Source organism: Montipora foliosa, chromosome 11 (assembly GCF_036669935.1).
Source record: "Montipora foliosa isolate CH-2021 chromosome 11, ASM3666993v2, whole genome shotgun sequence".
NCBI lineage: Eukaryota > Metazoa > Cnidaria > Anthozoa > Scleractinia > Acroporidae > Montipora > Montipora foliosa.
Window position 1 is genome coordinate 28,369,843 of NC_090879.1, and position 27,165 is coordinate 28,397,007.

General features: G+C 38.8%; 1 protein-coding gene across 2 annotated transcripts; it reads right to left on the bottom strand.

Moving 5' to 3' along the window:
- Nucleotides 1-160: 160 nt before the first annotated feature.
- On the bottom strand, nt 161-26,388 carry LOC137975744 (transcription initiation factor TFIID subunit 2-like). Of its 2 annotated transcripts, none has more exons than XM_068822923.1 (33): nt 26,249-26,388; nt 26,037-26,091; nt 25,245-25,317; nt 23,831-23,942; nt 23,336-23,454; nt 22,435-22,532; nt 22,120-22,163; nt 20,648-20,756; nt 19,972-20,057; nt 19,107-19,328; nt 15,960-16,073; nt 15,048-15,147; nt 14,634-14,882; nt 14,281-14,373; nt 13,318-13,379; nt 12,807-12,918; nt 12,261-12,370; nt 12,096-12,161; nt 11,789-11,921; nt 11,179-11,298; nt 9,909-10,049; nt 8,982-9,092; nt 8,550-8,635; nt 6,511-6,627; nt 5,567-5,644; nt 5,243-5,304; nt 4,596-4,665; nt 3,826-3,930; nt 3,398-3,497; nt 3,248-3,319; nt 2,744-2,822; nt 2,353-2,441; nt 161-984 (listed from the first exon to the last, which is right to left on the bottom strand). In XM_068822923.1, the coding sequence occupies exons 1-33, from the start codon at nt 26,284-26,286 to the stop codon at nt 784-786; spliced, it is 3,426 nt and encodes a 1,141-aa protein (XP_068679024.1). In that variant the 5' UTR covers nt 26,287-26,388; the 3' UTR covers nt 161-783. The 2 variants fall into 2 exon arrangements, with proteins under 2 accessions (XP_068679024.1, XP_068679025.1); XM_068822924.1 differs by having other exon boundaries at nt 643-984; nt 22,435-22,529.
- Between the last annotated feature and the right edge of the window lie 777 nt (nt 26,389-27,165).

Sequence of the window (27,165 nt, forward strand, 5' to 3'; positions counted from 1 at the left end):
GCAGTTGGCCCTTCGCTGCTTTCTGCTACCGACCTTGCCTCCCGGTACGGCATTGAGGGAGAGATATGTCGGCCCCTAAACCATATGTGACAAATCCCACGCCTACTCACAGCTCCAAACCGCCCTTGTCAATATAGCGTAAGAATTAGATGGCTTATATATTTTTTATTCATTTTTTGTTACAAAACAAGAACAAGTGATAAAGAATTTTAATAAAGCTAAAAGCAATTTGTACATTTCCTCGAGGGATGGTTTGAAGAGTTTTTGACTGCTCGGAGTAAAATCAATGTCGACTAACAAGGTATAAGCCTTCTTTTAGTTCAACGCCCCTATTTTCGGTTTGCACCTCTATGGATGGCGCAAACAGATGACAAAAATCACAAGATTTGAGATGAGTTGCAAAAAACTTTTCGTCCATCGTTTCAATATTACAAAGTAACCGTTTTGTTGCGAGCCTATGTCTGGCACTGGCCATGCGTTTCTGGGAAAACTTCCAGGGCCCATTTGTTTAAAGTCCTAACTAACCCAGTCCGAGATTACAGGAAACTTAAATTGCAGGTTATTTACTAATCAAGAGAAGTTGCCACAAGTTTTCAGTCTTCAATTTGGACTTTAAAAACCTTTGCTTTCCTTCAGCTCAAAATTACGCGGTTAAGGCTTTTTTGACGAGCAAAATTCAAACCTCAGTTGGTCTTTCATCGAGGATTAGTGTTGATTGGCTTTTGAACAAATGGGTCCAGAGCCTTGGAAGACGGTCTGAAAAAAACCTCGCTTTGAAGAGGACTACAAAAGACTGGCATCGAACATAAGCGGCGAATCATAATTGCTGCTACTGGTGCTTAGCTTCCTTTTCTCCCGGTCATCTTTGTGTTTATTTTTCTTTTTCTTCTTCTTGTGTTTTTTGCGGTCGATCGTGCTGCCGTCGGGATCAGGTTTGATACGCATTTCGCCTCCACTTTCAGCGCCACTCTCTTCACCTCCAATCTAGAATACACCAAAGAATAACAGGCCTTACTCCGTTTAAATTTGAATGGGTCAGTTTTCTCTACAGAAACAGTAAAAAAGGAAGTCCAAATTACGAGAGAAGTGGTACACGCACTTATATGGACAATTTAAGCAATTTTCTCTTATAGACACCGGACACATTGCGTGGCATCAACGGGATTCTCACCTATGACCTCTGTGATGCCGGTGCAATGATCTACCAATAGGTGTCTAAAAGAGACCATTTTCGAATTCTCACAGCTGGACTGGATCTAGCATGAAACGGAGGCTAACGCGGGCAAATTAATTTGCATTTGAAAAGATTTGCCCGAATTAGCCTCCATTTCATGCTAGATCCAGTCCAGCCGTGAGAATTCGAATTTAAGAGTCCTGCCAAGTGCGAAGATCTTTTTCTCTTTCGTCCATAGCTCGCACTTCAAATATAGACATTTTATCATTATCAATAATCGAATCCTTTCACGGGAATAGATGAGTCCGACAAATTGACCAGCTCCCAACCGTGTAGCTTCATAGCTCAGTTGGTGGAGCATTGCACCGGCATCGCAGAGGTCACGGGTTCCTGAATCCCGTTGAAGCAACCTAAATTTTTCAGGTGTCTCTAAGGTGTCCAGGAAAGAGCGAGGATCATTTCTCTCTTTCGTCTATGGCCCGAATGTGTTGCCCACGGGTACTCTTAGTAATAAAACCACAAACACGTTGCACTTCAAGCATTGTACTTTGTCGCTCCACAAAACTCATACAATCTTCTTTTATTTAACATCGTCCTCGTGTAAATTGTCCCGGATGTAAAAATGCTACGTCATATGTCACGCGTCACGCATGTCACGTTTACACCCTAACACATGCACTTCAAATATGTACATTTCTTTCAGAGAAAAACAGTATTGCGCTGTCTGGGCTCCCCAAAATAAAACCCGGGTCATGCTTATTGAGAGGTACGGTGTTTCAAGTATGGGCTAAAAATTAGAAATTTCCCTCTGTGTGCTCATGTTCGAGAGTTGGTCGTTTCACGCACAGATATGCAGTGAACGTGAGCGAAGTACAAATGTTCCATACACAGGCACAGAGCCATTGTTTACTAATTCAAGAGCCCATGACTGGGACGAACAACTCCCATACTAAACCTATGTCACAGCATTTTTACAGACCGACGCCGTGACAGGAATATAGGACTGTTGTTCGTTCCTGATCATGGGCTCCCGCTAATTTGATGTTGCAGATTTGTGGCGTTTTTTAACATCGCTGTTGTTGATCTTCAGGTCTCCACAATCAGCGCATTAAGCGGTCATCATTTCTAAAGATAGTAAACCCAACCTTGAGAGAAATGAAAACTATAACATGAAGTACCTTAATCTTAACGCGAAGTTTGCTGGCATCAGAATTCGCAGACTCAACACTCATCGGCGTGCCAGGTTGAGAATCCAAGTGACTAAGATCTGTAGCAATAAAAGGGAGAATAAGTGCTGTAAAGAATGTATCAAACAATTAATTCGAAAATTTCAAAACTTCTTTCTCCACTCACGCCGCACTACAAAATATTTGGAAGTCTAATTCCAATGGAACAAGATTAAAAACAGCAGTAATTGTATCCGTAAATTATTAAATTACAGCAAATGGTTAAACCAACTGCGAGATGCGGGCCGGCGTCTTCCCGCGCTTGGAGCCGACGGCGCTCATTCGACCCGAGTTCTGATTGGTTCATTTGATTGGCTGCACCCGCGCGTGATTGGCTACAAACCTGGTGGTGACGCTGCTCGAGATGCCTTCCGTTTGTGGCTTTTTCTTGAGGTTGTGGATTCTTCTCCGCTCACAGATCCCTAACAAAGAAATCCACGTTAAATCAACTGAGGACGCAAAAGTAAGTATAATGCACTCAACTTTAAATTCAATAACCCCCTACTTTTACCATGGCCTTCGATCTTCCAATTATTTAAGTTGCTTTTCGCTTTTCTTTTAACAAAAAAATTCCCCTGCGAGGTGATATTATGCAAAGATCTTTCGTCCCTCGTTCCCTACACTGAACGAAAAACAAAAACGCTTAAATTCGTTTGCAAAACGGGTATCATTTTCTACGCCTGTCCATCGAGTTTTCACATTCTCATTCCATGATAATTCCAAACCCAGAAACTGAATTTCTCAAAATCCATAACTTTCCAAGTTTGACATAACCGGTTGGAAGCCTGATCGTATGACAACAAAAGTGTTGTTTTCGACAAGACATTACAAGCCGCTAAGAACTAACCGGAGACGCAGGTGGTGGAAGGGGAGATAAGCTCATAATCTTCCGTTCTTTTAAGTCGATCACAATACCCATCTGCAAATAAGAAACAAAACAAATATTTACTCTTTGAAATGGAGGGAACTTACTTTAGGCTTACACTAAAAGACTCACCCCCTGCGGAGGAACACAGCTCGGAGTGAGGCGGCCCCATAATGCATTGTACAACTCCACACCATCTTGTCTGAGCCGAGCGTCCACTGAGAAACTGGAACTAGAGGAAATCGCACTCATGACATATGCGAATGCGTTTCAACAGATAAATAGATGAATTTAGTCTGGAACCGGAGAGAACACAGTACCTGTTGATAGCACTGGGCCAGTCGAGCTAAATGGTTAGTAGCCGTTAAGAGGAAAACTTTGATAATGTCTTAATACCTAGGGAAGTAGCCGAAATTCAAACGAATCGGGAAAATTCTAATTTTAACAAACACACAAACACATATCGAGTAAACAAATGACCAGGGGCTGTGCTCTCAATGTTCCCAATTGTACTAATATAGAAGCATAACTAGCCTTAACGCCTTTAGACGACAACTCACTTGATTAATCGCCACAAACGTTCTACCAAATCAAGATTATTCAGACGAGAGTCTGACTTCTTTGAGAATGGAGGATTCTTCGTTAACGAACACAATGTGTAATGTCTGTAATAGGAAGAAAAACATGTCTCAAGTCGATTAAATCCAACTAAACTTCGGGAACACATGATTGATTCGAAAAAACTGTTTGTTATGAAAAAATTATTAAACGAGACTGGAATGAGACGGATAACACAGACAAGAAGATTATGTAATAATTCACGTTTTGATTTTCAAAATCTTAGCCAAGCAATTACCATACTGCCTATTCTCTTGAACAACATTTGGCACCTCACTCGTTCCCTTAAAAGCCACTTCTACAAAAGTTGGATCTGGATTTGTTAAAACCATGTGCCGAAAGCTGACCAGCATTATTTTCCGGTCAGAAAAGTTCCGGACACATGTTCGCCTGATTGCGTTAAAGCAACTATGGTTAACTGAGCGTTGATGGTCATTGAGCTTAAACCCGAGGCGTTTTTGAGCCACTGACGGATACTTAAGTGGACATTTCGTATGTCAGGACTGCACTGTCTCCCAGATTTTTGAAGAAATGGTCTCTAGGAGAGTAACGATGCTAACCAATATAAATGTGGTAGACTCAAGACATGTTGAAAAGGAAAACAGCTCACTTCCGGCTGCCGTGGCTCAAAAAAACGCAATAGAGAAAAGCAAAATGTCTTTTATGTGGAAGTGCAATGCATATAAACTGCTAACAAAGAGGAATGCCTCACCTTATAAAAGGCACTGGATCATTTTCAATCAATTCTATTAAGTAATTTAGTCCTCTCTCAAGGCTCTCAGCTGAAAATTAAATCAATGATCTCCGTAAACAAATAAGATTCAAATGAGGTGGGTGTGGCCCAATTGGTATGCGCATGCTCAGGCTTTAAGTCACGTTCTGGCGACACCGCGTCAAAATGAGTGCGCATGCTCTGCTTCGAACACATTCGAGAGGTCGTGAGAACGGACCGTTCTGACAACAAACTCACGGTATTTCTCGAGTCGAGTGCAATTTAAATGACCTTTCCGTTAACGTCACCGTCTTAATTTTCCACCTTCTGATTGGTTGAGACGGAGGGCATTTTTCCTTAATCAAGAGGGTATGATTACTTGATCCTCATTGGTTAACAGTTGCTTATCCAGAGCAAGCAAAGTTACAAGGGAATCTTCGTTCAGATTAAACCACTTTTTTGTCCACATTACAATTTAAGCGCTATTTCTGTTGACAGCAACGAGTTATTGAGTTGAACTTCAACCGAATGGGAACGTGTTGATTGTCATTTGTCGCGGCACTGAACGGGCTTCCCTCAATCATTTTGCTCTTTATGTGATGAACATGCAGTCACAAATGTGCACTCGTGCAATTACATATACCCACTTTTCGTGAGGTCCACGAGACAGTCAATAGCTGCAAGACGAATATCTTCAAAATGGCCATAGCTGAAATTAAAAGGGAAGAACAGCTTGTAATTTCACAGCCGATTAAAACATACAAGTTCTTAAATCTCTGATAAGGAAAGATGTATATGTATTTAACAATAATGTATACTCCAATAAATACTCCAAACAAATCCAAGAGCTACTAAGCGAGAGTCGAACCTGTGACTTCGGACACCTGAGCTAGCTCCACTTTATACTCGAGTGAAGGTTTTGCCTTTCGCCGCGAAAACTTACCACTGAACAAAGTCATAAAATATCTCACCTGGCGTAATATTCGAAAGCAGCAGGATCCGGTGGGACATGACAATTGACTTGCAATACTCTAAGCGCCTTCAAACAACTGAAATCAAAAGGTTTAATGTTCAGCAAACTGGGCCTTTGCCTTGAAGACTGCGCAACATATAAGTAGAATTTACCACCAAAATAGACTGGCTAAAGAGAAATGGCTGTTAAAGAGAGCATTCTTTTAAGCATATTCCGAAATCGCAATACATGGAATATTCCGAATACGAATTTTTATGGGACTTATTTTGTTTTGGGAGTAAACAAAAAGGCATTCTTTTCATTCGGCACCTGATGCTTCGTTTAGGATTTTTTTGGCGCGAAAATCGTACGCTGCCGACAGACCGGCTGCAACGTCTCATCCACACACTCCCGCGCTGCGATTCTTAAGTCGCCTCGGCAAGAAACTATTTCGTTTTCGATATGTGTTTTTTTTTAGAGAAAACCTTAACACAGTTATTTCGTGATCCTAAACAGGAATAAGAATAAAAAGAATAGTTACAAAAAAATGCACCTAGAGATGAACATTTGAATGATCCCTAGTATCCCTAGTAAGTTGCGAAGCATGATGAATTTGCGCGGGAATTTTATGCCGGTACGTGGGGCGGGAAAACATCCAGCTGGCGCCAAGCGCGGGAAAATCTTTGACTAATGTAAACGCGAGAAGATCTTCGAAAGGTGCAAATGCAGGAGAAATTTCTTTTGGTAAAAAGCGAGAAAAAGCTTTTAACTTCGGCGAAACATTTTTACCAAAGTAAAGCCCAACGCAACCTTGAATCGTGCTGAAGGAAGAAAGAGCGGGAAATGACTGAGTACGACATTTGTGCCAAGTGAAGGAAACCGCGAGTGAAAACTGAACTCGTGCAAATCCCAGCTCGGAAAAACAATGCCGGGAGTTAATTGCAGTACAAAAGAGACTCCCACCTGACAGACACTACATATCTGTAGGTCGGAAGCAACTTCTCCAAATTAAGCTGTCGAGTAACCTCTCCCAAGATGAGCTGCGTTTCTTCTGTTAGCTTCACCACTGTTTTACCTTCACTAGTGATTGACAGGTGCGTTAATTAATTCAGTGCATAATTTATATACACAGGAAGAATGACTAGTAACGTATATTAAGGGCGCTTACTGACCGTCCAGACCCGTCAGTTTGCAAAGAAAATAAATGCAACCATTTGAAGGAACACTTGCATGACAGTCGCTCGTATTCTTCTTAAAGGGGTATATATCATCTTCGCAGTGTATTAATTGGAAGGGGTTGTATAGTTAGTTCTTTCGAATGTCCCGGGGGGAGGGGGGACTCCCATATAAATAGGGGAGGGATGCTCGTCGGAAATTTTAAATTATACCCCTAAAGGAGACCAATCTGGGCGTTGCCCAGGCTTTTTTTGACCCATAAAAGAGACCATATAAAAACACAGAGAAATAAAAAATACAGCGACTTTAATGATGGCAAAGACATTCAATACTTTCACCTGCGTGAAGAAATATGAAAGTGTAAATATACAGTAAAGGACACCTTCACGGCTACATATGATTGCGTTTTGCCCAGAACACCCTAAGTGAGACCAAAATCCGAAATTTACACCCCTAAGCGAGACGACAAGCATCCTTCCCCTTTTTATATGGGAGTCCCCCCCGGGCCAAATACCCGGTCTGGCCGATCAGTTCTGTCAAATGGAAAGCGTCCTCAGTCTTTCCTCGAATAAATTGTATGTAATGACCCAAAAAAACGGGTTAAGGACGGTGCCTACTAATTGGAGATATTTTTGCCCCGGTGTGTGATTATGCAGAAAATGTAGATCGTAACAGGTGTAATTGAAATCCAAAAAGAAAATGGGGGGTAACCACTCATTTTTCAAAGATAATTCATGAATAATATTTGTAAAAAGCTTTTAAATACATAGCAATGTATGGCGTTTTTTCTTAAATTGAAGCTTAAGTATCTCTGAAAAATGCATGGCTACCCCCAATTTTCTTTTTGGACAACAAGAGTACTTACTAAGATCTACTTTCTCCGTATAGTTTTAAACCGCGCAAAAATATCCCTGTATTAGTAAGCATCGGCGATAGGAAATCCGAGTATCTGGAGATGCGCAGAACGTATGCGCAATAACAATAGTTGGCACCGTCCTTAAGTATTCAGCAAGAGCATCACATTTACCTTCCCGCTTATTTTGCTTATTTGAATTGCGAATAGAAGTAATCAACACTAGAAGCGCTAAGGGATGTAATTAAAATATCCAAAATCAATTTTGATAATCACGACGTTGGCGTTCGCGTTATTCTTAAAATAGAGTTTACGTTTTTAACGGAAGACAACGGTAATGGGGAAACTTTGTGGCGTTTATCGCTTGTGTGTCGAAACACAAGTTCGGTTAAAGTGGAGGAGAGGGAAAAGATGACAATTTAGGGAGCTTATTAAAACCGGCGCAATTCATATCTTCTAATCCTAACCATTTTCACCCTATGAGCAATTATCACTACAATGCTTACCAAAAAACGAATTGTGAACTTGTGAAGCTTGCACACACAGAGAAAATAATGACTACCATTACTGGGCAAAGAGGCTGAGCTCCCTCCAAAAGTTTCTTTAGCCACGGGGGAGGGGGGCAGGGGAGGGGAGGAAAAGATTCATTGACCGGAAACGCCTCAAATTCAGCCAAGGCTAAATGACATTTCCCGTATTGGACAGAACTGGAGAGAAGTGTATTCATCTTTGGTGACTGTGCCATAATCAGAAAAAAGTCCGAGTGTTCTTCGCAGGAGTCAAACCTTCCACCTTCCAATTACTTGCTTAGATGTTCTACCAATACGGGAGACTCCTGGGAGCTAAGACTGTTAGACATTTAACGTAGTTCAGGTGACAGTCATCCCGCACACTGCCGGAATGAAATGTCGGAGAGTGGAACTGTGGCAATTGTTATGAGGGAGGTGTGTGGAATTTCATACCTTGTACATACCTGTTTGTGGTTACCATGGATACACCAGGTGTGACAGTGTTCGCCAGAGCGTCGATCAGAGCACTTCGGTAATGGCTATCCGTGTACTGAAACCAATCAATCAGTCAATCAACCAAACAACCAAACAAATAAATTAACTAATCGTTCATAAGTATTTACCCACATAAGGTACTAGGAGCTAAACACAGCTCGTTCAAAATACTTACGTCAAACATTATAATTGCAAAATTTCAAAAAAATCTTTCAAGGCAGTTACGTGCTTTAAGCCCAACCATCGACCTTTCTAAGTATTTTACTCTCTCTGTTTTTCTTCTTTTCCAAAATCCAAGACGTCGGGCGATACACTTCTCACAAGAATGCTATACTCGTTCGCCCGTTCATATTCCTTCTATGCAGCCCAATGTAAACTCACAAAACCGCGACTCATTTTACCTTGTTAAGCCTGTTGTCATTATACTTGATCAAATCCAAGATAAACTGAAGAACGTCACGTGGGCACTGGGAATGAACATTTCTCACAGAAGCGATGGCTACAGGAAAAGTCTGCGAAGAATGCGAACCATATTAGATGTCAGTAAGAAAATAAACTGCTAATAATGATGACCTTGACAGTTTTCTAACCAACGCCCGTCGATCAAATCAAATCAAATCGGTTGGCTTTTGAGGAAAAGCCAAAACTGGAGTGACCGAAGAAAAACAGTAGAGTAGAGAACTAATAGCCTCAACCCACATATGTCTTTATCCAGAATTACAACCAGAGCCAAACTGCCGGAAGGGGAGTTCAATGCTATCACCCCTGAGCCAAAAAGGACAAAAAGCTCCATGTTCTAACCAAATCTAAAAGACATTAAAATGTACATAACCGCAAATCTCGAAATTTAAAGTGCCATAGCATGCAAACAACATGAAAATCATGAACAGATTAAAGTAACGTTGTAGTTTTCCAAAAGAAGACCTTTTCAGCCGTTTTCGGTTGAATTCGCACCGGTTAATTCTGAAAACAGTCAATACCAGGTTTCTCCGCGTCGTTTCCAGCGGCGGTCGCCTACACCGCTGGAGCCATGCAAAATCAATTCTAAAAAAAGCTACCCATCGTTTTCAACGGAATTCGGAGGTGGTTGGAAAAGCTGATTATCTCCGTAGAACAAGAAAACAACCATCTTCAAACTGTCAATTCCAATAGAGCACGCCTTAAAATTTAGGTGAAGTCGGGTTTTTCACTTAAGCAATACCTAAGTAGGGAAAAAACGAAACAAGAGGTTAAACTTAACACGCAGTAACTAACAAACTGTGCCACGCCTGCCATTACTTGAAATGATTCCTTTTAAGGAAGCTTAGATAGTCTAGTACTTCACAAACCTTTTGTACAAAGTACGCAATGAAGTTTGAAAAATCGTTGTATTTTACGATATGGGGACACGACTGCGATCCAAACATATTCCTAAATATTGAGATCATCGATGTATGACCAGCCCAACTGGATGCACAAGCAGTGGCGACCTGTTCAAGGAAAAAATATATATTACAATGGCGAAGGATTGAAGTCACGCTCAGTTTGGGATTCTGGGAATCAGCGCAGTCCTTCAACTACTCTCCCTGCCCCACCCCTCCCCCCCCCCCCCCCAAAAGAATTTTTCCATGTTGGGATACTTAATACACCAATTCGGCTAACTCAATGTTGTACCCAATTCAAATCTTTTGGGTATAAAACGTTTTGTTCCAAGTATTTCCATATCATTTAAATGTGAATGCTTCGTTGTCATGCAAATTCATCACACAAAGAATCTTAACCCCGAGAGGTTTGAATTGGGTACAACATTGAGTTAGCCGAATTGGTCTATTACTGGATGAGGCTTTTGTGATATTCAGAATAATCACTCCAATCACTTTCCGATACCTAGATTATTTTAGACATATAAAACTGAAAAATGTGCAATATGTAATTTGATATCAACCGGGTGGTCTTTAGCCAATGATGCACTGCACGCATAACCTACAGAATTATCTGCTACCAAAGTATTCACTGGGGGCCTCCTATTTACTTCAAAGTGCATTTAACATTCTCCACACACAAGTAATATGGGTGCTCTGAAACAGGTCGTTCGATGTTATTGAAAGTGTAAAAGTTATGTTTGTTGAAATAATGTTTCCACTCCAATTTTCTCTCAAAAAACAGACAGAAACGTCAATCCAATCAAATGGTTGTTTTGCAGAAGACGTTAAAAAAACGTGCTGCAAGTGACGCGCACGTGCACCACGGTTGCTGTTTCATTAAACCATTCTTTTTTGACGCCAAGGCTCCAAAAAATAACACTGTCTTCCTCTGCACTGGCGGCAATGACCATAACATATGGACACTCGTTATCTTTAAGAAAGTTACGACATTTTTTAATTTCGAAGACATGTTTCGATGTTACAAACATCATCGTCAGTTACAAAATATTTGAAAAACCGTTAGGACTATATAACAACTAGGCGAAACATGCATAATTAAATATGATTAAATCTTGCTCTGCGGATTGTTTCGAAATCCTTGATTCCACCCCTACTAAATTTCAACTTAAACATATGGACACTCCTAATTATGAACTCCTAGTTACACTGCACATGTGTATATTCCGACTCTTACCTTCGCGAGACAAAGGCAAGCCTCCAGCCTGACCTTGTAAAAACATTCACTTTGATTGATTATGTCAATTACGGCCTGTCTCGTAGCCGGCGTGGGAAACTTTTCCAATGCCTGAATAGCCTGAAACAACAATGCAGTAGTTTCTTCAAATAATTCTACACTACTACAGAAACAATAAAACCTTGTTCCTTTTCTTAAGTCCCACTTCTATACAGATTGTCGACAGTATTCTTAGCCGAGGATTGCTCTGGTTTTGCATAGCTACGATTAGCGATTGGCCACTTTATTAGCAAATGACAGAAAAAAGCAAAACAGATCATTTCCCGCGCTTAGCGCGGGCTGCAGGTGTTCGCTTTGTGTTTTGATTGGTTCACATAAAATGTGTCTGTTGTGATTGGCTAAAGGAATTCAGTGCTTTGGTTTTCGCTCTCAGGCACTCAGTTGAATTACTTTTCCTTATGTCTTACCCACTGGATTTTCCCTTTCGTGCAAAACAAAGTATGTCCGCTTAAGCTAAGTGGCAACCACACAAGTTGAAGCAGCACTACAGGAAAACAATGCTAACTGCGCGAGTAAGACGCAGAACTCACAAGTGCAAAGTGAACCATACCTCAGTCTGTGCGATGACATCTCTCTCGTGTCTCAGCTGGTACTGCCACATGTAGTCAGGCTGTTCAAATGTCACATGACGAAGCCACGTGACCTCAGGATCGATGCGAACCCACAATACTGGTGAATCAGAGCTGTGATAATTGTGATAAGAGAACGAGGGAAAGATCAGGGAACTGCAAAAACACGCTCTGGAGATACGAAAGATCCAGTTTAAATTGCCGTTCGTTGCTATTTTAAGCAGAAGATAAACATTTCTGTACTCATGAGAGCTGTGACTCTGATGACAATACACTGACAATACTTACTCCATTGCATCCAGATTCATATCAACTTCCTCTCCCGTCATGAGTGGAATTTTCTTTTTCTTGTTTCTGTCACAACAAAAGAACAGTCATAACGCCTTAGCAGAGATGTCCAAATGAACACAGAAGACCAACAATTAAATTAAAAAAACATATGCCCATCGTAACCTTCGACTCTTCGAGTGGCATGGAAGCTCATGGCGGCTAAAGACATCTTCTATTTGCACTGTGTGATTGAATGATCCGTCCAGTTCCTGTATACAAACTGTGAGAGGACCCTAGCGACAAAGAGATCACAGAATGCGTATTATGTCGGCATGATTCAGAATGGCAATGATCATGACATAGTGTGACAACGATGATGATGATAGTGGTGACGGATCATTGCTGCAATCTGGGCACGTGGCGATGATGACGATAAAGATGACGATAGCGATGATGACGACATAATCATGACGACACCATGATGACGACGATGATGACGACAACGATGACGATAGCGATGATGACGATACATTGTAATCATGACGACATAATCATGACGACACGCTGATGACGACGTTGATGATGACGATGACGACGATAACGATGATGAGGCCGATAATGTTGAAAAACTGAATCAATTTTTTTTATCAAATAATCAAAATTACAATCACGACTTTTGAGTTCTTTATCGATACTCAAAATGAAAATAATGGGAGGCATTTTCCTTACAACATATTTTGCTGTTCCTCGACACATATCCTGCTTGATTTCAAGCTCAACAATGTTACGTTTTCTATTGAAAACAAAGCTGCCGTGGAATTTGGCAACACCACTGTGACAGCTGTGAAGAAAGTGGTCAAGGAAGAGCACCGTTACATGACTAAAATCCCACTTGTTACGTAAAATAAAAATCTTTCACAGCTTCTACACACAGACCTAAAGCTCAATCTTCAGATTTTTGCAGTAAGCTTTAGCCCTTGAGACTTCCCTTCAAATTTTATGGTTTCTAAAGGGTCTAGAAACTCGTAACCCGTTTCCTCCTACGACTGGCTCTATCCAATGCCAGACGAATTCCAAGGCAAATCCTCCTTTGATATTTGTAAACTTAACCTGACATACGAAACTTCTCTTTAATTGATACTCTACACTGAAAAAAAACACTTCATGTGATTGTCGAATCTTGTAAAACAAAAGTCCAGACTGTGTTAAGAGTAAAAATGATGATTGAAGAAAAGGATACATCCACTGATCCACAAACACGTTAATATCTTTCCCAGAAACTGTTGATATCGACTTGAGAAACTGTTAAAGAAGTAAAATGCTATATTTCACAATAGGGAAAATGATATCTTTGTTTACGAATTTTGCCTCACTAGCTTAAGGTCGTTGTTTTACAACTAATCGATCATGAAATCAGGGTTGTCCAATACTCCGACATAATGAGATTCATGGCACGTCACAATAGACATCACAAAGTGTCCCTCAACCTTAATCTTCCAAAAAATAGTAACAGTTTTGCGAGACTTAAAGAGCGGGACACTTTGTGACACTTTGTGATGTCTATTGTGACGTACCAGGAATCTCATTATGTCGGAGTATTGGACATGTATGTGAAATCATCTATCATAATAATCTATTGTACTTGTGCACAATATTCCAGGTCATCTTTGTGCGATTTAGGTCTTCATATTGGAAATTTAACAAGGAAATTTTGGGACCCCGATATAATGATATTGTTATTATCATTTGTCAGTATTTCGGGGATAATATTTCCCACATCAGTTTAATTAAACATTTCACGCCAATTTGTGCATTGTAAGACACTTCTACAAACAAATACCGTACCAGTTAAAAGTAAGTAGACAGAGTCGACTCCATTCTCGCGCGAATCAAATACGGAGAATCGAGTCAAGGATGGTGTTGACTTGCGTGTTCTGTATGTGTGCAAATAAGAACTGTAAGTTGCTCTTTTTTGCCTACAATCAATCGCAACTAAAAAGTTCAAATTACTGCAACCAGCCTTACAAACTGCAAGTAACTTGCCTGGGCTTCTCCAGATTGACGCAAATAAATTTCAGTTAATTTACAATTGTCCCTTTAAGCTCTTTCTTGGACAGGCTGCTACTGGCAGCATCATCAAGAAAAATGTCTCGAGGTTAAAGCTACTTAAGTTCAAATTATTACTGTCTTCTTCAAACCTTACCCCATTGGTTGAGAGCAGTAAATTAGTCCACAGGCTGTAGTCAGCCTTGGGTTGTGCTGCACTGTTAGCAAGTGACAACAACTTGTTAAACACCTGTTAGTAAACAGACCAAAGATTACCACAACATCACTTTTTATCAGACTATTCTTTTATAACATGCAAACTGTACTGTATTCCATTTGTTCCACAAACCCATTGCAACTTGCAAGATTTATGAAAATTCAAAGAAAAAGGGGAACTTCCTAATCATCATCATCATCAAAATTGGGCTGGAACAAACTAGATTCATATTCCCTTGTCTTAACCATCACCAAGTCTGTGTCAAAAACCAGTAGAAGTACCCTAGCCCGTACTTGCAGCAGAGGTTCCTGTCCAATCCGCATCTCAATCATTCTCATAACAAGATGTGATTTGCTCCACATAATTTCCAAGTTCCGTCCTGACGTCAAGTGGGGGTGCAAGAGAAGGCCCCCCTGAGCAGAGCTCTCTGGTGCTTGACTAGCGGAGGTCCCCGCTGCACTCGACACTGACAGTGAACCTGAATTGTGCAGTGGTGGGATTCCAGGACCTTGCATCTCATAACTACACACCTCTTGGGACTCCTGGAAGAAAAAAAAGTGACAATATTTGACTCTTTACTTAGTTATAAAATTTAATGTACCTTTGATAGCAACATTTCTGAAAAATAGACAGACTGCAGCATGTATTATTATACTTTAAAATGAAAAAATTATTTTTTGTATATTTTGATACTTTTTCATCCTCACCATTCTTATCCAGTGTCTGTATTCATTGTTACCAAATATCTTTTTCATAAATAAGCCAAACAAGTATCCTGACATACCCCTTGCAAGCCATAAATCAGACCTATCAAGATTAAAAGACTATTGTTTACATTTTGCACCCCCCTAAAAAAGATAGATTTCTAAACATAATTTTAATATTGTTTAGAAATCTCTTGTTGTTAAAGCAACTACCAAACAAAGTGGAAGCGTTTGTAGTAATGTTGCATTGCGACTTGGTAAATATCCACCACTAGCTAGTCACCGACACTGACAGAGATGAACAGTAACTGTTGTTTTAGCATTATTATACTAAAACAGTGAGATACTTTAGCACAAAAAGATGATTTTGACTTATTTATTCCTGCAATGATTCAATATTTTCAGGTGCAATTCCTATGCAAGTTGATTGGAGGTGAATAACAAAGAATAGTCGGGATTTGAGTAGCCAATGTTTTAGTGTATTCTAATAATTATAACTTTTATTGCAAGAATCAAGCCCTAAACTCCCAAGACGACTTGAAAGAAATTTTCATAGAAGACTTGAATTATGCATTAATTTGTGTTGGGGTCCATAGAGCAATCATGATGGCCTTGTGTGAACATCCATTTGCGAGGTAGCAAGGCTAGGAAGAAGGGACACCGTCAGAGGTTCAATTCAGAGGTTCTGGGTTCAAGACCCACTGTTATATTCACTATCTGGAGTTGTTCTGTGCAAGCAAACAATTATTCTTCTTTATTTTGTCATTTAATTTATTAATTAACCCAATTAACTATTTACACTTCAGGAAACCCTCCTCACCTTAATGACACTGCAATATTAATCAATAACATAACTTGTTAAAGGAAAAATTTAAATAATAATTTATCACTTCACTCATCGTCAAAATTCCTTACCATGTCTGGATGCAGAGATAGCATCCAAAGAATTGCTCTGCTAATGCCTGAGAAAGGAACTTTCTTGTTTGAAATCCTTGATCAATGATCCTTGAAGAGTGAAGGAGGCTTGTACTGGAATGTTACAAAACACAACTCAAGCATGCCATTATATTCTAATTATACCTCTCAGATACATATAGTATGTGACTAATTTTGGCCCATTTAGTGGTCAAAATTTTAAAGTAAGGACTGCTAAATTTGAAAGTTTTGTCTTAATGCTTGATTGAAAGACCTAGAAATATAAAATATCTTACTTCACACCAAGGCCAAAAATTGAAATGAAAACAACAACAACCATCCATTTATTTGCCAAATTAGAAAACTTTTTATACAACAGAGTAAATTAATTTGATTAGGCAAAAAACCACTCAGAATAGTTATAAACTAAAGGAGCTGAGTAGGAGCCATAAGTGTGGCCCTCGATCGAACTAGGTTAGCAAACGTTTTGATATAACTCTTTTTGCTATACAAAGGCATCCTGGTAACCTTAGTAAAGATACAAGTATCTTACAGCTTTTTTCTACAAATAGCTCCAGGCTCCATTGTGTTTGGATCAATACTGGTAATAATAATAATTATTATTATCATTCGATGGATTTTTTCCTTCCTTTTCATTGGTCGAGAGCCCACCACGTGACCTGCAAATAACTGTCTACAAATAAGTGTTTTGCTGCAAATAATATTCTGCTCATGCGTAATTTGAAACCACACTCTTGTGTGAAAATGGCAGTTCGCTTTCCTGAGCTTTCAGAAAAAAGATTTAATTGTTGGGAATTGTGAAAAATAAAGTTAACTCAGTCATCGAATGATAAAATAATTATTGAACTTGGTTATCTCAAAATATCGTGATTTGTCAGTGTCTCGCAGATCAATTATTTGCCTCAGCCTTTGGCTTCGGCAAATAAGAATTATTGATCTGCTCACCACTGACAAATCACTATATTTTGCTCAACCTCGTCCAACCTCGTGCATTGAAGTCTCGCAAGACTCTCGGAGACCGGTCATTCTACGTGGCCGCCCCCAAATTATGGAACGAGCTTCCTAGTGATATCAGGGACCTAAATTGTGTGGTTCCAGAAAATATCCATACCCCTCCCACGGAGGGTTACGGAAATTCCGAGGGGTAGAGGGGTCTGAAAGAGGCAAATTTCCGAAGGGAAGGGGGGTACATAAAGAGCCTTTTTTTCCAGAGGGTTTGAAATGCGATCGCATAAACACTTACGTACTTTTCCAATTGATTCTTCAAGGTAACCAAGAAAACTGGAAAATTCTATCCGTTGAAATAAACGTAAGATTCCTTGTCATATATTTTCCACTATTATTCCGCCGCCAGACGACACAGATAGCACTGAGAAACTCTCCTGAGCAGCACGTTCGACGTGAAGTAAAAAAAAAATTGCCGCCTTTTAAAGATCTTTAAAGCTTGTTTTTAGCTTGAACGCATCTGTTGCTTTTTCAGATGGCATTATTTGTGCAGTCAGTTGATTGAGATCATTTGTTTATACTCATGTTATTCCCGTTCAGTACAAAATTCCCGCGAATTTCGATCCTTCGATAACCAGGTTATGAAATAGTTTCATCGTTATCCGTGTAGTTACGAGTTTGTAAATGTTAGCAAAGTGGATAATTTCAGTGCCATAATTTTGTCCTGACGTATTTGTAGCCGTCGACGGCGATGAGAGACAGCGAAGGTTTCATTTGGAAGTTTAGTTACCGGATTGAACTTGAAAGTATGTTTCGCACATGAAAGTGAGACCAGTTGAAAAATCCTAAGGAATAAAAAATGTACTGTCATTTACAAACTACCGAGACAAAGCGTATAACTTTATTGAAGTGTTCTTGCTGAAAGACAAAAATTTAAGCGACATTTGATAAACAGGTGTTGAAAAAAACATGTTACGTGACGGCTTATGATTCCCGCTGATAAGAGAAGTCAGTTCCCAGCAACACACACGAAAAATAATGTAAACAGTATGGTTCACAAATTTTACTACTGTGGATAAAAATTACACCCGCAACATAAAAAAGTATCATAGAGATTAGCACTGAGGTATTTTCCCGAGTTTCGCTGTGACAGCAAAAATAACTCTGCAATAAATAGTTTCCTGTGTGTGCAACGTAATTTGATATGTTGTTTTGACTACGCATAAATTTAAACTTCGACTGGGTTACAAAACGTATACGATAGACTTAAAATAGCGCCAACTCTCAGTTCTTTTTTTTGATTTTTGAATGAATTTACTTCTTTTAATTGAACAGAGAAAAGGTCAGCCAGTTGCCAGGACATTAAAGGGTTAAATAAGCTCAGTTGTTAGTTTGAACATTTCAAAGCGTCTGTGAATACATCTAGAATTTCCACAGTCGTTTTTGGGAGAATGAAATTTTTATTACAGCTCTTATTACAGTCTCCTTTTTTCCAAGGGGTATGGGGGACCAAGTGGAAAAATCATGGAAATTCCAGGGGGTGGGGGGAGTAACGTGAAGCCCTCTGGAACGGAAAATCCAGTGGGGTGGGGGGTCAAACTGGAAAAAACCCTCCGTGGGGGGGGTATGGATATTTTCTGGAACCACACATTCAATTAATAAATTCAAGACGGCAATCAAGACTTATCTTTTTAGACAAGCCTTTTTATAGTGTTAAATTTGATGCTTTTCGATAGATATATATATACATCTTATAAATTTTAATTGTATTTATATATTTAAATTTACATTAACATTTGTATTTTTATATATTTGTATTAAGATCATATTGTACTGCACAATTGAAAATTTATATTGATAATTGCGCAATAGAAATTAATAAAATTATTATTATTATTATTATTATTATTATTATTATTATTGTTAATTATTGTGGCCTTTAATTGTACAGTTACAGTGCATTTGTCTATTGTTTTCTGAACTAATCTCAAAAGCCAGCAATTATTAGATGTTCCATGAAACAAGAGACTAGGTGAAGACTAGGTGATACATGTACCTACAAAATAATGCATAGCCTATTCGTTCATGTGCAGCATACATTGCGTTTAAAACTGTAAAGATTAGGAAAGAACCTTCGGCCTTGCCCAAAGTGATACAGAAAGTTCAGACAAACAAACTTACTTAAAAATAGTCATGGATGCATATGGAGACAGAATGTCATAAGCTTGATCCACAAACACTTGCTTGTAATGTGCATAGGGATAACGACAGCTTAGGTACTCCTCATAGAATTCGAATGCCTCGTGAAGAAATGCTGTGGTATTCTTAAGGACAGGAAGCAGGCCAGGCAGACAAAAATGGGTGACTTCTGGCATAATAGGGTCTACATGGATCTCAAATGGCCTGGAAATTGAACAATAATATTTGCTTCATTAAGAATGGAGAGCAAAAGTGGGGGAATACAAATTATCAACAAAGAAAGCATTCAGTACTACTTTAAACAATAAGATTTCGAAGATTTTGTATACCAAATTACATTTTGTTATTGTGTATAAAGTCTTCAATGGCAATTTTTGTGATTAATTTACTTTTGGCTTTATGATTATCAGGATTTTGAATTTCATAAAAAATGAACAATTTGCACTCAAAGTATTAAATTGCTTTTTGCTCTAAAGACAAGACAATGTTTTGTTACATCTAGTTAAGTGACAAGCAACCACACACTTAAAATTCAAGCGACGAGAAGCTATCCAGCATCAAATAACCATAATTTTTTTCCCTGAAGCAGACCCCATTAACGAGTAAAATCATCTGGCATTTGACAGAGCAAAATCTATGTGTGTCACCATTAGATGACACACAGATGTTGTTATCTTTACTCTTTCACCCCTGAAGCAACACCCATTGACGAGTAAAGTTGTCTGGGGTAATAGGATGGAGTAAAATCTTAAGTGTCACTCTCAGGATGGAATTTGGTTATTATAATTTGTTTCAATCATAGTGGACTTAAGTTTATTTTAGTGATGACATTGTTGTATTAACATACCCAACTACCAATGCAATGTTTGGAGCAGAGGTTGGAACACTCAAGGTATAATGATACGTTTTTCTTTTTTCATCAGATGTCAAAACCTGTAAAGAATTTTAGATACATGTGCAGTAGGTACTGATTGTTTTCATAGACATAGAAACCTTCACTCCTAAAATAAGTTTGAAACACGTTTGTTACAGATGCTGACTCAAATAACAGTCTTGTGCGACAAAACGTAACATTTTGGAAAGCATTTAACGATCACTGATTTTAATTCTTAAAGTTTCTGGACGCAAATAATTTGAATTTCTCTAATTTGCCTCTAATTTCCTTTGGTGCAGCCCAACGCACCACTCTCAACAAAGAAACTAGGACAGATGTCTGGTGGTTTCCCAAAATCTTGGAAAATCTGTGTAATGATATTAGCCTGCAAGGGATTATTAAAGCTTGCTACAAGAAAGTTGAGAAAATTAGAAAAAAATGTCAGGACAATATATTATTTTGATCCTTATTGTGTGATTCCTACAAAATTTTCATAAAGATCCTGGAAATTTTTTGAAAGACTCTTCAAACATTTTTGAGAGAGTACCATACACTGTAACTGATTCCACAACACACTTTGACTGTGTTGACATCCTCTTTTTAATTTAAAACCCATAATAATCTCTTAGAACAAAATGTAAAATCATACAGTTTCAATAAGATCACCACAGCTGATGGCTACCATGTCCTTGTCAACAGTGATATCAATAGTCCACGTACATAGCTCTGAGTATGAATCAACACAGGGAAACCACAAGCTGCCACCAATAAAATAATTAAATGAAAACTATAGTAAAATGGAAAAACATTCTCTGGTTAAAAAAGATTAAAAACATAAGCTTTCAGCTATCACTAGATATAACCTTTAACAAATAGTTAGAGCACAAACGGAAATATATATGAAAAGGGGTGTGAATTTTTTTTATATTATATAATTATGTAATTATTATCAAATCAAGTTGAGAGTAACTTTAATCAAAACTTCATGAAGTAAGGTAGTCTGGGTGAGTTGGACTGTTATTGGTAACATTAACAGTCATTTCAGCAAACTGAGTGGAGGTCATAGTTCCTCCTTTGAGTCAAGACTCCTTTAGTTAGTTGCCATAGCCATCGTTGAATAGTCAGTTAATAGGGAGTTTAAGCAGCCCCCGCTCCTATACAACAGCAACGTCAACGAAAACTTCACTCCAAAATATAACTTAAGCGCTCTTGCAAGTAGTTTGGGATTATTCCGTCTTGCTCGTGTTGTACTATATGGACGAACTATCCTATGACTGGATGGTTAACATAAGGATAGATTTTATTAACGAATTGTTCATTGTTATTCTATACGCTCAAAATCTAAAATTTGGCAATTTCGTGTTGTTGTTTTGTGGAGTACAGCAAAGAAATGCACAGAAATTTGTGCAGCATGAGTATTTTTCCTTTTTAATCACTCATATTCTGACTACATGTATGTGGCGTTGTCAATGCCATAGCTGTCGTCGTTGCTTAAACTCCCTAATGTAACCAACAAAATTCCTGCTAAAGACTTCCCTCACCTGGACAATTTTACTTCCCCAAGTTTTGTCAAATGTTATACATGGTTTAGAAAGTAGAACAACAACTGCCTGACTGTCTAATTGTCCACAACAGATGCTGCAGTTTAGTATTATGGTTTTACAGGATCTAGCAGCATTGATGACTGAAATCACTATAGCTATGAACTGCTTTCTGCTGGAAGTGCATTTACAGTACACTTTGTCAGGAAAAAAACTGTTAAATCCTTGGATACGTTAGTGGTTGACGACCAACACGAATGTAGCCTACACGTAAGTCTGAATCATTTTCTTGAGAGAGGGTTTTTCCCACCTTTGCTGACTATCCAAATAACTCCTCTCTCACGGAGAATCTTATCCCATTGTCCCATTGACTCCTGAACCATCTCCCCACACCCTCACCCTCCCCTTCCCCCCCCCTCCCCCGGGCATTACACAGATTAAAATCTATTAAGTCCTGGAGGAGTCAATAGGTTTATATTACATAGGATAGTTGTAATCTTCACATGCAAAAAGAATATGTCTAAGCAGAACATATAAAGTATGATAAATCATAGATCCATGCTATTGAATGTCAATTTACCGGGAGGAATTGGCACACCCATAACTGAACAAATGTGCTGATCGCTGAAATGTAAAAAAAAAAAAAAACCAAATTAGATTGATTCATGCACACACATGAAATGGTCTAATTCGCTTAATCTCTTGGATCAATACATTTTAAGCTTGTTATTATATAAACCCTGACATCTACCTAGTATTTCCCAGTATTTAGAAAGTGGCTTTGAACGCTGATCAGAGACATTGGTTTTCTCACACTTACCGGTAACATCTTTCTCAGAACAAGAATTATGAAAGAAACAAACTTCCTGAAGTAGAAACATTGTACAACTTTTACCTGAGCCATAGTTCCTTCTCCTTTTGGAATAACAAACTGAATTCCACCCTCTGGGTGTTCTAGAGAAAACTCAATGCTGACGCGAAACTGGCGACCTTCTGAAAGCAGACCAACAGTTGCATGTAACTTCGAACACTTGTCACAAAAATTAAACAAATTTCCATAATACAGGCCACTCAAAAATTTAACACAAAAGTAAAAGGAACTAGTTTTTGAGTGGGCATAGATGTTGTTTAATTAATAACACTTTTACCCCTAAATCAACAGTACTTATTTACTTATTTCAAGATTTGTACAATAATACAATAATTATATATTAAATTACACAGGTGTTAGAATGAAAAGACATAGCATCCCCCACAAGGTTCAACCACCTTGCCCAACCCCATAACACCATAAAATAATATTTAATATTATTATGCAAACCCTCCCCCCCCCCCCCCCCCCCCCCTTTCCCCCCAAAAAAATTATCTACTACATATATAAACCCTAAGTGACTGGATAACAGGCAACTTAGCAAGAACATGCATTACTTATATTCACTCTTCTACACTTTAAATAGATAAATAATCTTAAAAGAGGGAATTCATATTATCACCATTAAAAATGCATTTGATGAGTAAAATCCTATTGATGAGTAAAATTGTGTGGAGTTAAACAGAGTAAAATCTATTCAACCTTTCTCTTAGGAGCCAAAGGGTTAGAGGGGTATATTAAACTGTATAATCCATTCACCTCTGAGGGGTTCTGCACTGATGAGGCACTAATGAAGGTCAAATTGTCTGGCATTTAATAGACAGAGTAAAATCTTTTAAGTCTCACTCTGAGGAGGGAGAACATTGAAGGGGAAATGGTTATTAAGTGGACATACACATAAATGTTGTTAACTATATTTTCTAACCATTGGTACAAGATAGGACTTCTTTGGGAATCCTGACAACCAGTTCTCCACCACCAGTCTCTGGATCAACAGCATTCACAGCACTCTGTAAACTACTCAAGAAGTAATCCAGATTTCTCCTGAAAAAAAAAAGGAACAAATTTGGACAAAAAAGCCATTTAGGTAGAAGAGCAATACTAACTGGTTTTCTATTTTTTTATATGATTGTACATGTAGCTGGAAATATAACCACAAAAGAGATTGAAACTAAGGAGAAATTATTTCATTCTGAAAGACCCTGAGAAAAGGCTTAAGGACAAGTTGTTATAATTTATTGAGTGAGGAAGGGTGGGTAAAATCTTCAAAAGCCTGGCTTTTATGGTTTACCACATACATTGTACTTATATGCAAAATTCCTCCCAACCAGCCTCATGATGACTGGTTTCTTATGGCCAGGAATTTTCAAGTGGAACTTGGAAATGTGATAGGTATGCAATCAAAACATCTCTGACTTACTTTTTGTTATCAGAACAGATGACTCTACTTGGATCATCCAATTGAAACCCTGCATCATACCAGTCATGTTCTCCTGACCTTCTCTCATCACGAATACAAACTCGCATTATTCATACGCGATGTCAAGGAATTAACACATCACATGGTTAAAGCAGTGGAACTTAAGGCCGGGACACACTAGGCAATAAGTCACTGCGACACGTCGCAGGGACATGTCGGCCCAACAATTTGCCTCGTGTAACACGGGTAATTTTGTGAAAATCATTGTCGCTGCTAAGTAGAATTTTGTCACTGCAATCAGTTGCACGAATTCAAACTGATCACAGCGACAAACTTGGTGAAAACAGCGTTGTCGCCCTGCATGTACACTTCCGGCAACAAGTAGTTGTGACAAAATATAAATGAACCAATGAGAGAGCATCATATGGTCCGCCATATTGAATTAAAAACTAGTTCACATTTCCCCTCATACGAGATCACTGCGTGTGCACTGAACAGGCGTCATGTCCCAGCAACTTGTTTTGCAAGTAGTACACATGGAGTGACACCTAGTGTGTCTTGGCCTTTAAGCTCAAACTTAGTTTTCATATATTGGGAAAATCCAAGAAGATTTGGCATTTCATTGCTTCCTGACCACCCAGATTTGCAAACTTGTAAAAGCTGCAAATTGTTTAGACATCTCTCATCATCTGAGATGGTTGCAAACACTGCAGGAAAATCTGGAATCTCTCTATTTTCTTGAAATGTCCTCGACCTCTGCAATGATTCAATCATTCCTGGTAGATATATATAAAGTCAGATGTTTACTGTTGAGGACATTAGCGACAAATAATTCAGCCTGTTTTCAATCCTCTACATTGCCTTGATCCAGCCCCCCGTGGCCACGTAGGACAGACTTCTGGCATTTTTTAATTTATTCCATTTTCAATGCAGTTACATAAAAAAAAGTTATATGCATTAGAAAATAATAATAATAATAATAATAATAATAATAATAGTAATAATAATAATCACATTAATAAAAATCAAGTACATAACAAGGCAGTGGGGAAGACTAGAACGGAACTGGCGAACCATACATGCATAGTAAACCAATTTTAGAAATCCTGAAAACATTTGGGAGAATCCAGAAACAGTATAATCATCTGGGATGAAATTCTGGCATTCACATCCTCGGCATTGCAATCCTCACAGGTTGAGGAACAGAAAGACCACTGCTTCTCTCTTTTGAGCAAATTTTAGGTCTGGCCTACCCTTTGAAGAAGACATGCTTTGGCTCCCTTACTGTTTTCTATAGCCTCTTGGTGTCTATAGCAATTTCCCACAAGTCTAAGCCCCAAGTTACAGATCCTATCCAATTAATTAAAAACAACTTCGATTCTAGATTTACTACAACAAAATGTGAAAAGGATATTGCACTGTTTGTAGTTCAGTTTCAACCTTGTTAGGTTGTTTGTCAAAGGAAGTATTTTTAATTCTACATAACCCTGAAAGAGTTAATGAAACATATTATTGTAAGGTTGCATCGGTGGAGAACACCTACGCTAAAAAGTTTGACATGCATTGCCACAATGCCAGTGTGTTGCCAAGTTGGACTTAAAAAGTCAGTGGTTTAAGTATTTTGTAGGGGAATAAACTTGTCACGTCAAAGGTGTCGGGTGGTATGCGAGACATAGTGTCTGTCATCTGGCATCCTGGTGCACAATGATACAATGGGGCAATACATTACTGAAATAATGAGAAGTGATTTCTGAATACATGTTCACTTCTGTCTCTAGTGGCATTCTTTCAAGAACGAGATACATAACAATGGACACCATTCATAAGTGATTACATGAACATGTATTCTAGAATCCTGCTGAAATTGAACCTTGTAATACAATGAGAGGTCAGACAATAGAGAAACTATGTAAGAAGGGGCATCGAATTTCAAAAAGAATACAATTTCCTTTTTCAAAAATTCGAACTCTCCAAATAGCTATATTATGATAAAAGCTTCTATCTACAACTACACACAGAAAATTTTAGGAAGGGCAAGAAGATAAACCCATTTTTAAATTCTGGATAAACTACTTGCAGCTTACAAGAGCACCGGCCCAGAAAACTTACAGTAAATTTTCCATACACTGACATTCCGAACAGGCGTTACCCCGAACAGAATCAATGAATGCCACACTGCACATCAACATCAGAGTCCATTACTTACAAAAAGGCATTTTCGCTTGAAGTCGATTGACGTTATGCAGAGAGTCTGATGAAGCGTAAAATAAAAACAACAGAAAGAAGAAGATCAACATACAAACCCAATAAAGCTTATCGATCAACACAAGACAACGGTTTAAAAACAACACAGCTGATTTGAGCTTGAGTAATCCTACAGGCACAAATAAAAATTTGATAAAACAACAGAATACTTATAATTTAAAGTTTCTTGGGGATTCGCAGCCTTTCCTCATCTCGGACGGACAGGCAGTAACCTAGATTCTCTATAAACCATCATCGCAAGTTTTTGTCTTCATTTTAGCCGCCATTTTGGAAAGACTCGAAACCAGACTCCCCAGACTGAAGCGCTTGTGATTACGTGATGTGAGACCTAACAAATTACGTCCCGGCCGCGAGAATATGCTGATTTAGCAACAGAACGGGAACGTCAGTGGCGACAGCGCGCGCAGAAAAAACACCAATGAGAATTCAGAATAGAATAGACTCCACTCTTTTCTTCTCTATTCTAAATTCTCATTGGTAGTTTTGCTGCGCGCGACGTCGCCACCGACGTTCCCGTTCTGTTGCTAAATCAGCCGACGCCTAAGTACTCGTTCGGTGGTCGCTGTACTAGCCGTAACATGCATTTATTTCCTTATCTAATTATTTGTGAGTCCCAATTCAAACAAAATATCAAGGACGAGAAGAGTGGTACTAAAAAGAGGACCTAAAAACTAAAAAAAAGGACCTAAGAAGAACTAAGATCCCAAGACCTCGGGTCTTACCTTTCGCAGTATGGCGTTGTCAGGGGCGTAAGCGTCCTTTACGCAAATACGCAGGTTCTGTTAGAAGAAAAAGCCCTCGAGGCCCCACACAGTGTCAGTTAGGTTATAATTTCGTGTCCAAGTACACTAAATGAAAAATCCCACTAAAATTCCTTATGCACTACAACACTAAACGTAACTACACATCGCCAGCCATTATGTATGGGTTATTGACCAAGCGTGAGGTCAAGATGACTGGATATTGGCCAAGTTCTTTTTTTGCGTGTTTATGGACCGAGACGAAGTCGAGGTCCATAAACACGCAAAAAAAGAACGAGGCCAATATCCAGTCATCTTGACCGAACAATC

Coding starts and splice junctions, on each gene's coding strand:
- LOC137975744 (XM_068822923.1), bottom strand. CDS start 26,286: ATGAGGAAAGGCTGCGAATCCCCAAGAAACTTTAAATT. Junction 9,093..9,908: donor TTGCGTACTTTGTACAAAAG/GTTTGTGAAGTA, acceptor CATTCTTCGCAG/ACTTTTCCTGTAGCCATCGC. Junction 4,666..5,242: donor TCTCGTGGACCTCACGAAAA/GTGGGTATATGT, acceptor TTTAATTTTCAG/CTGAGAGCCTTGAGAGAGGA.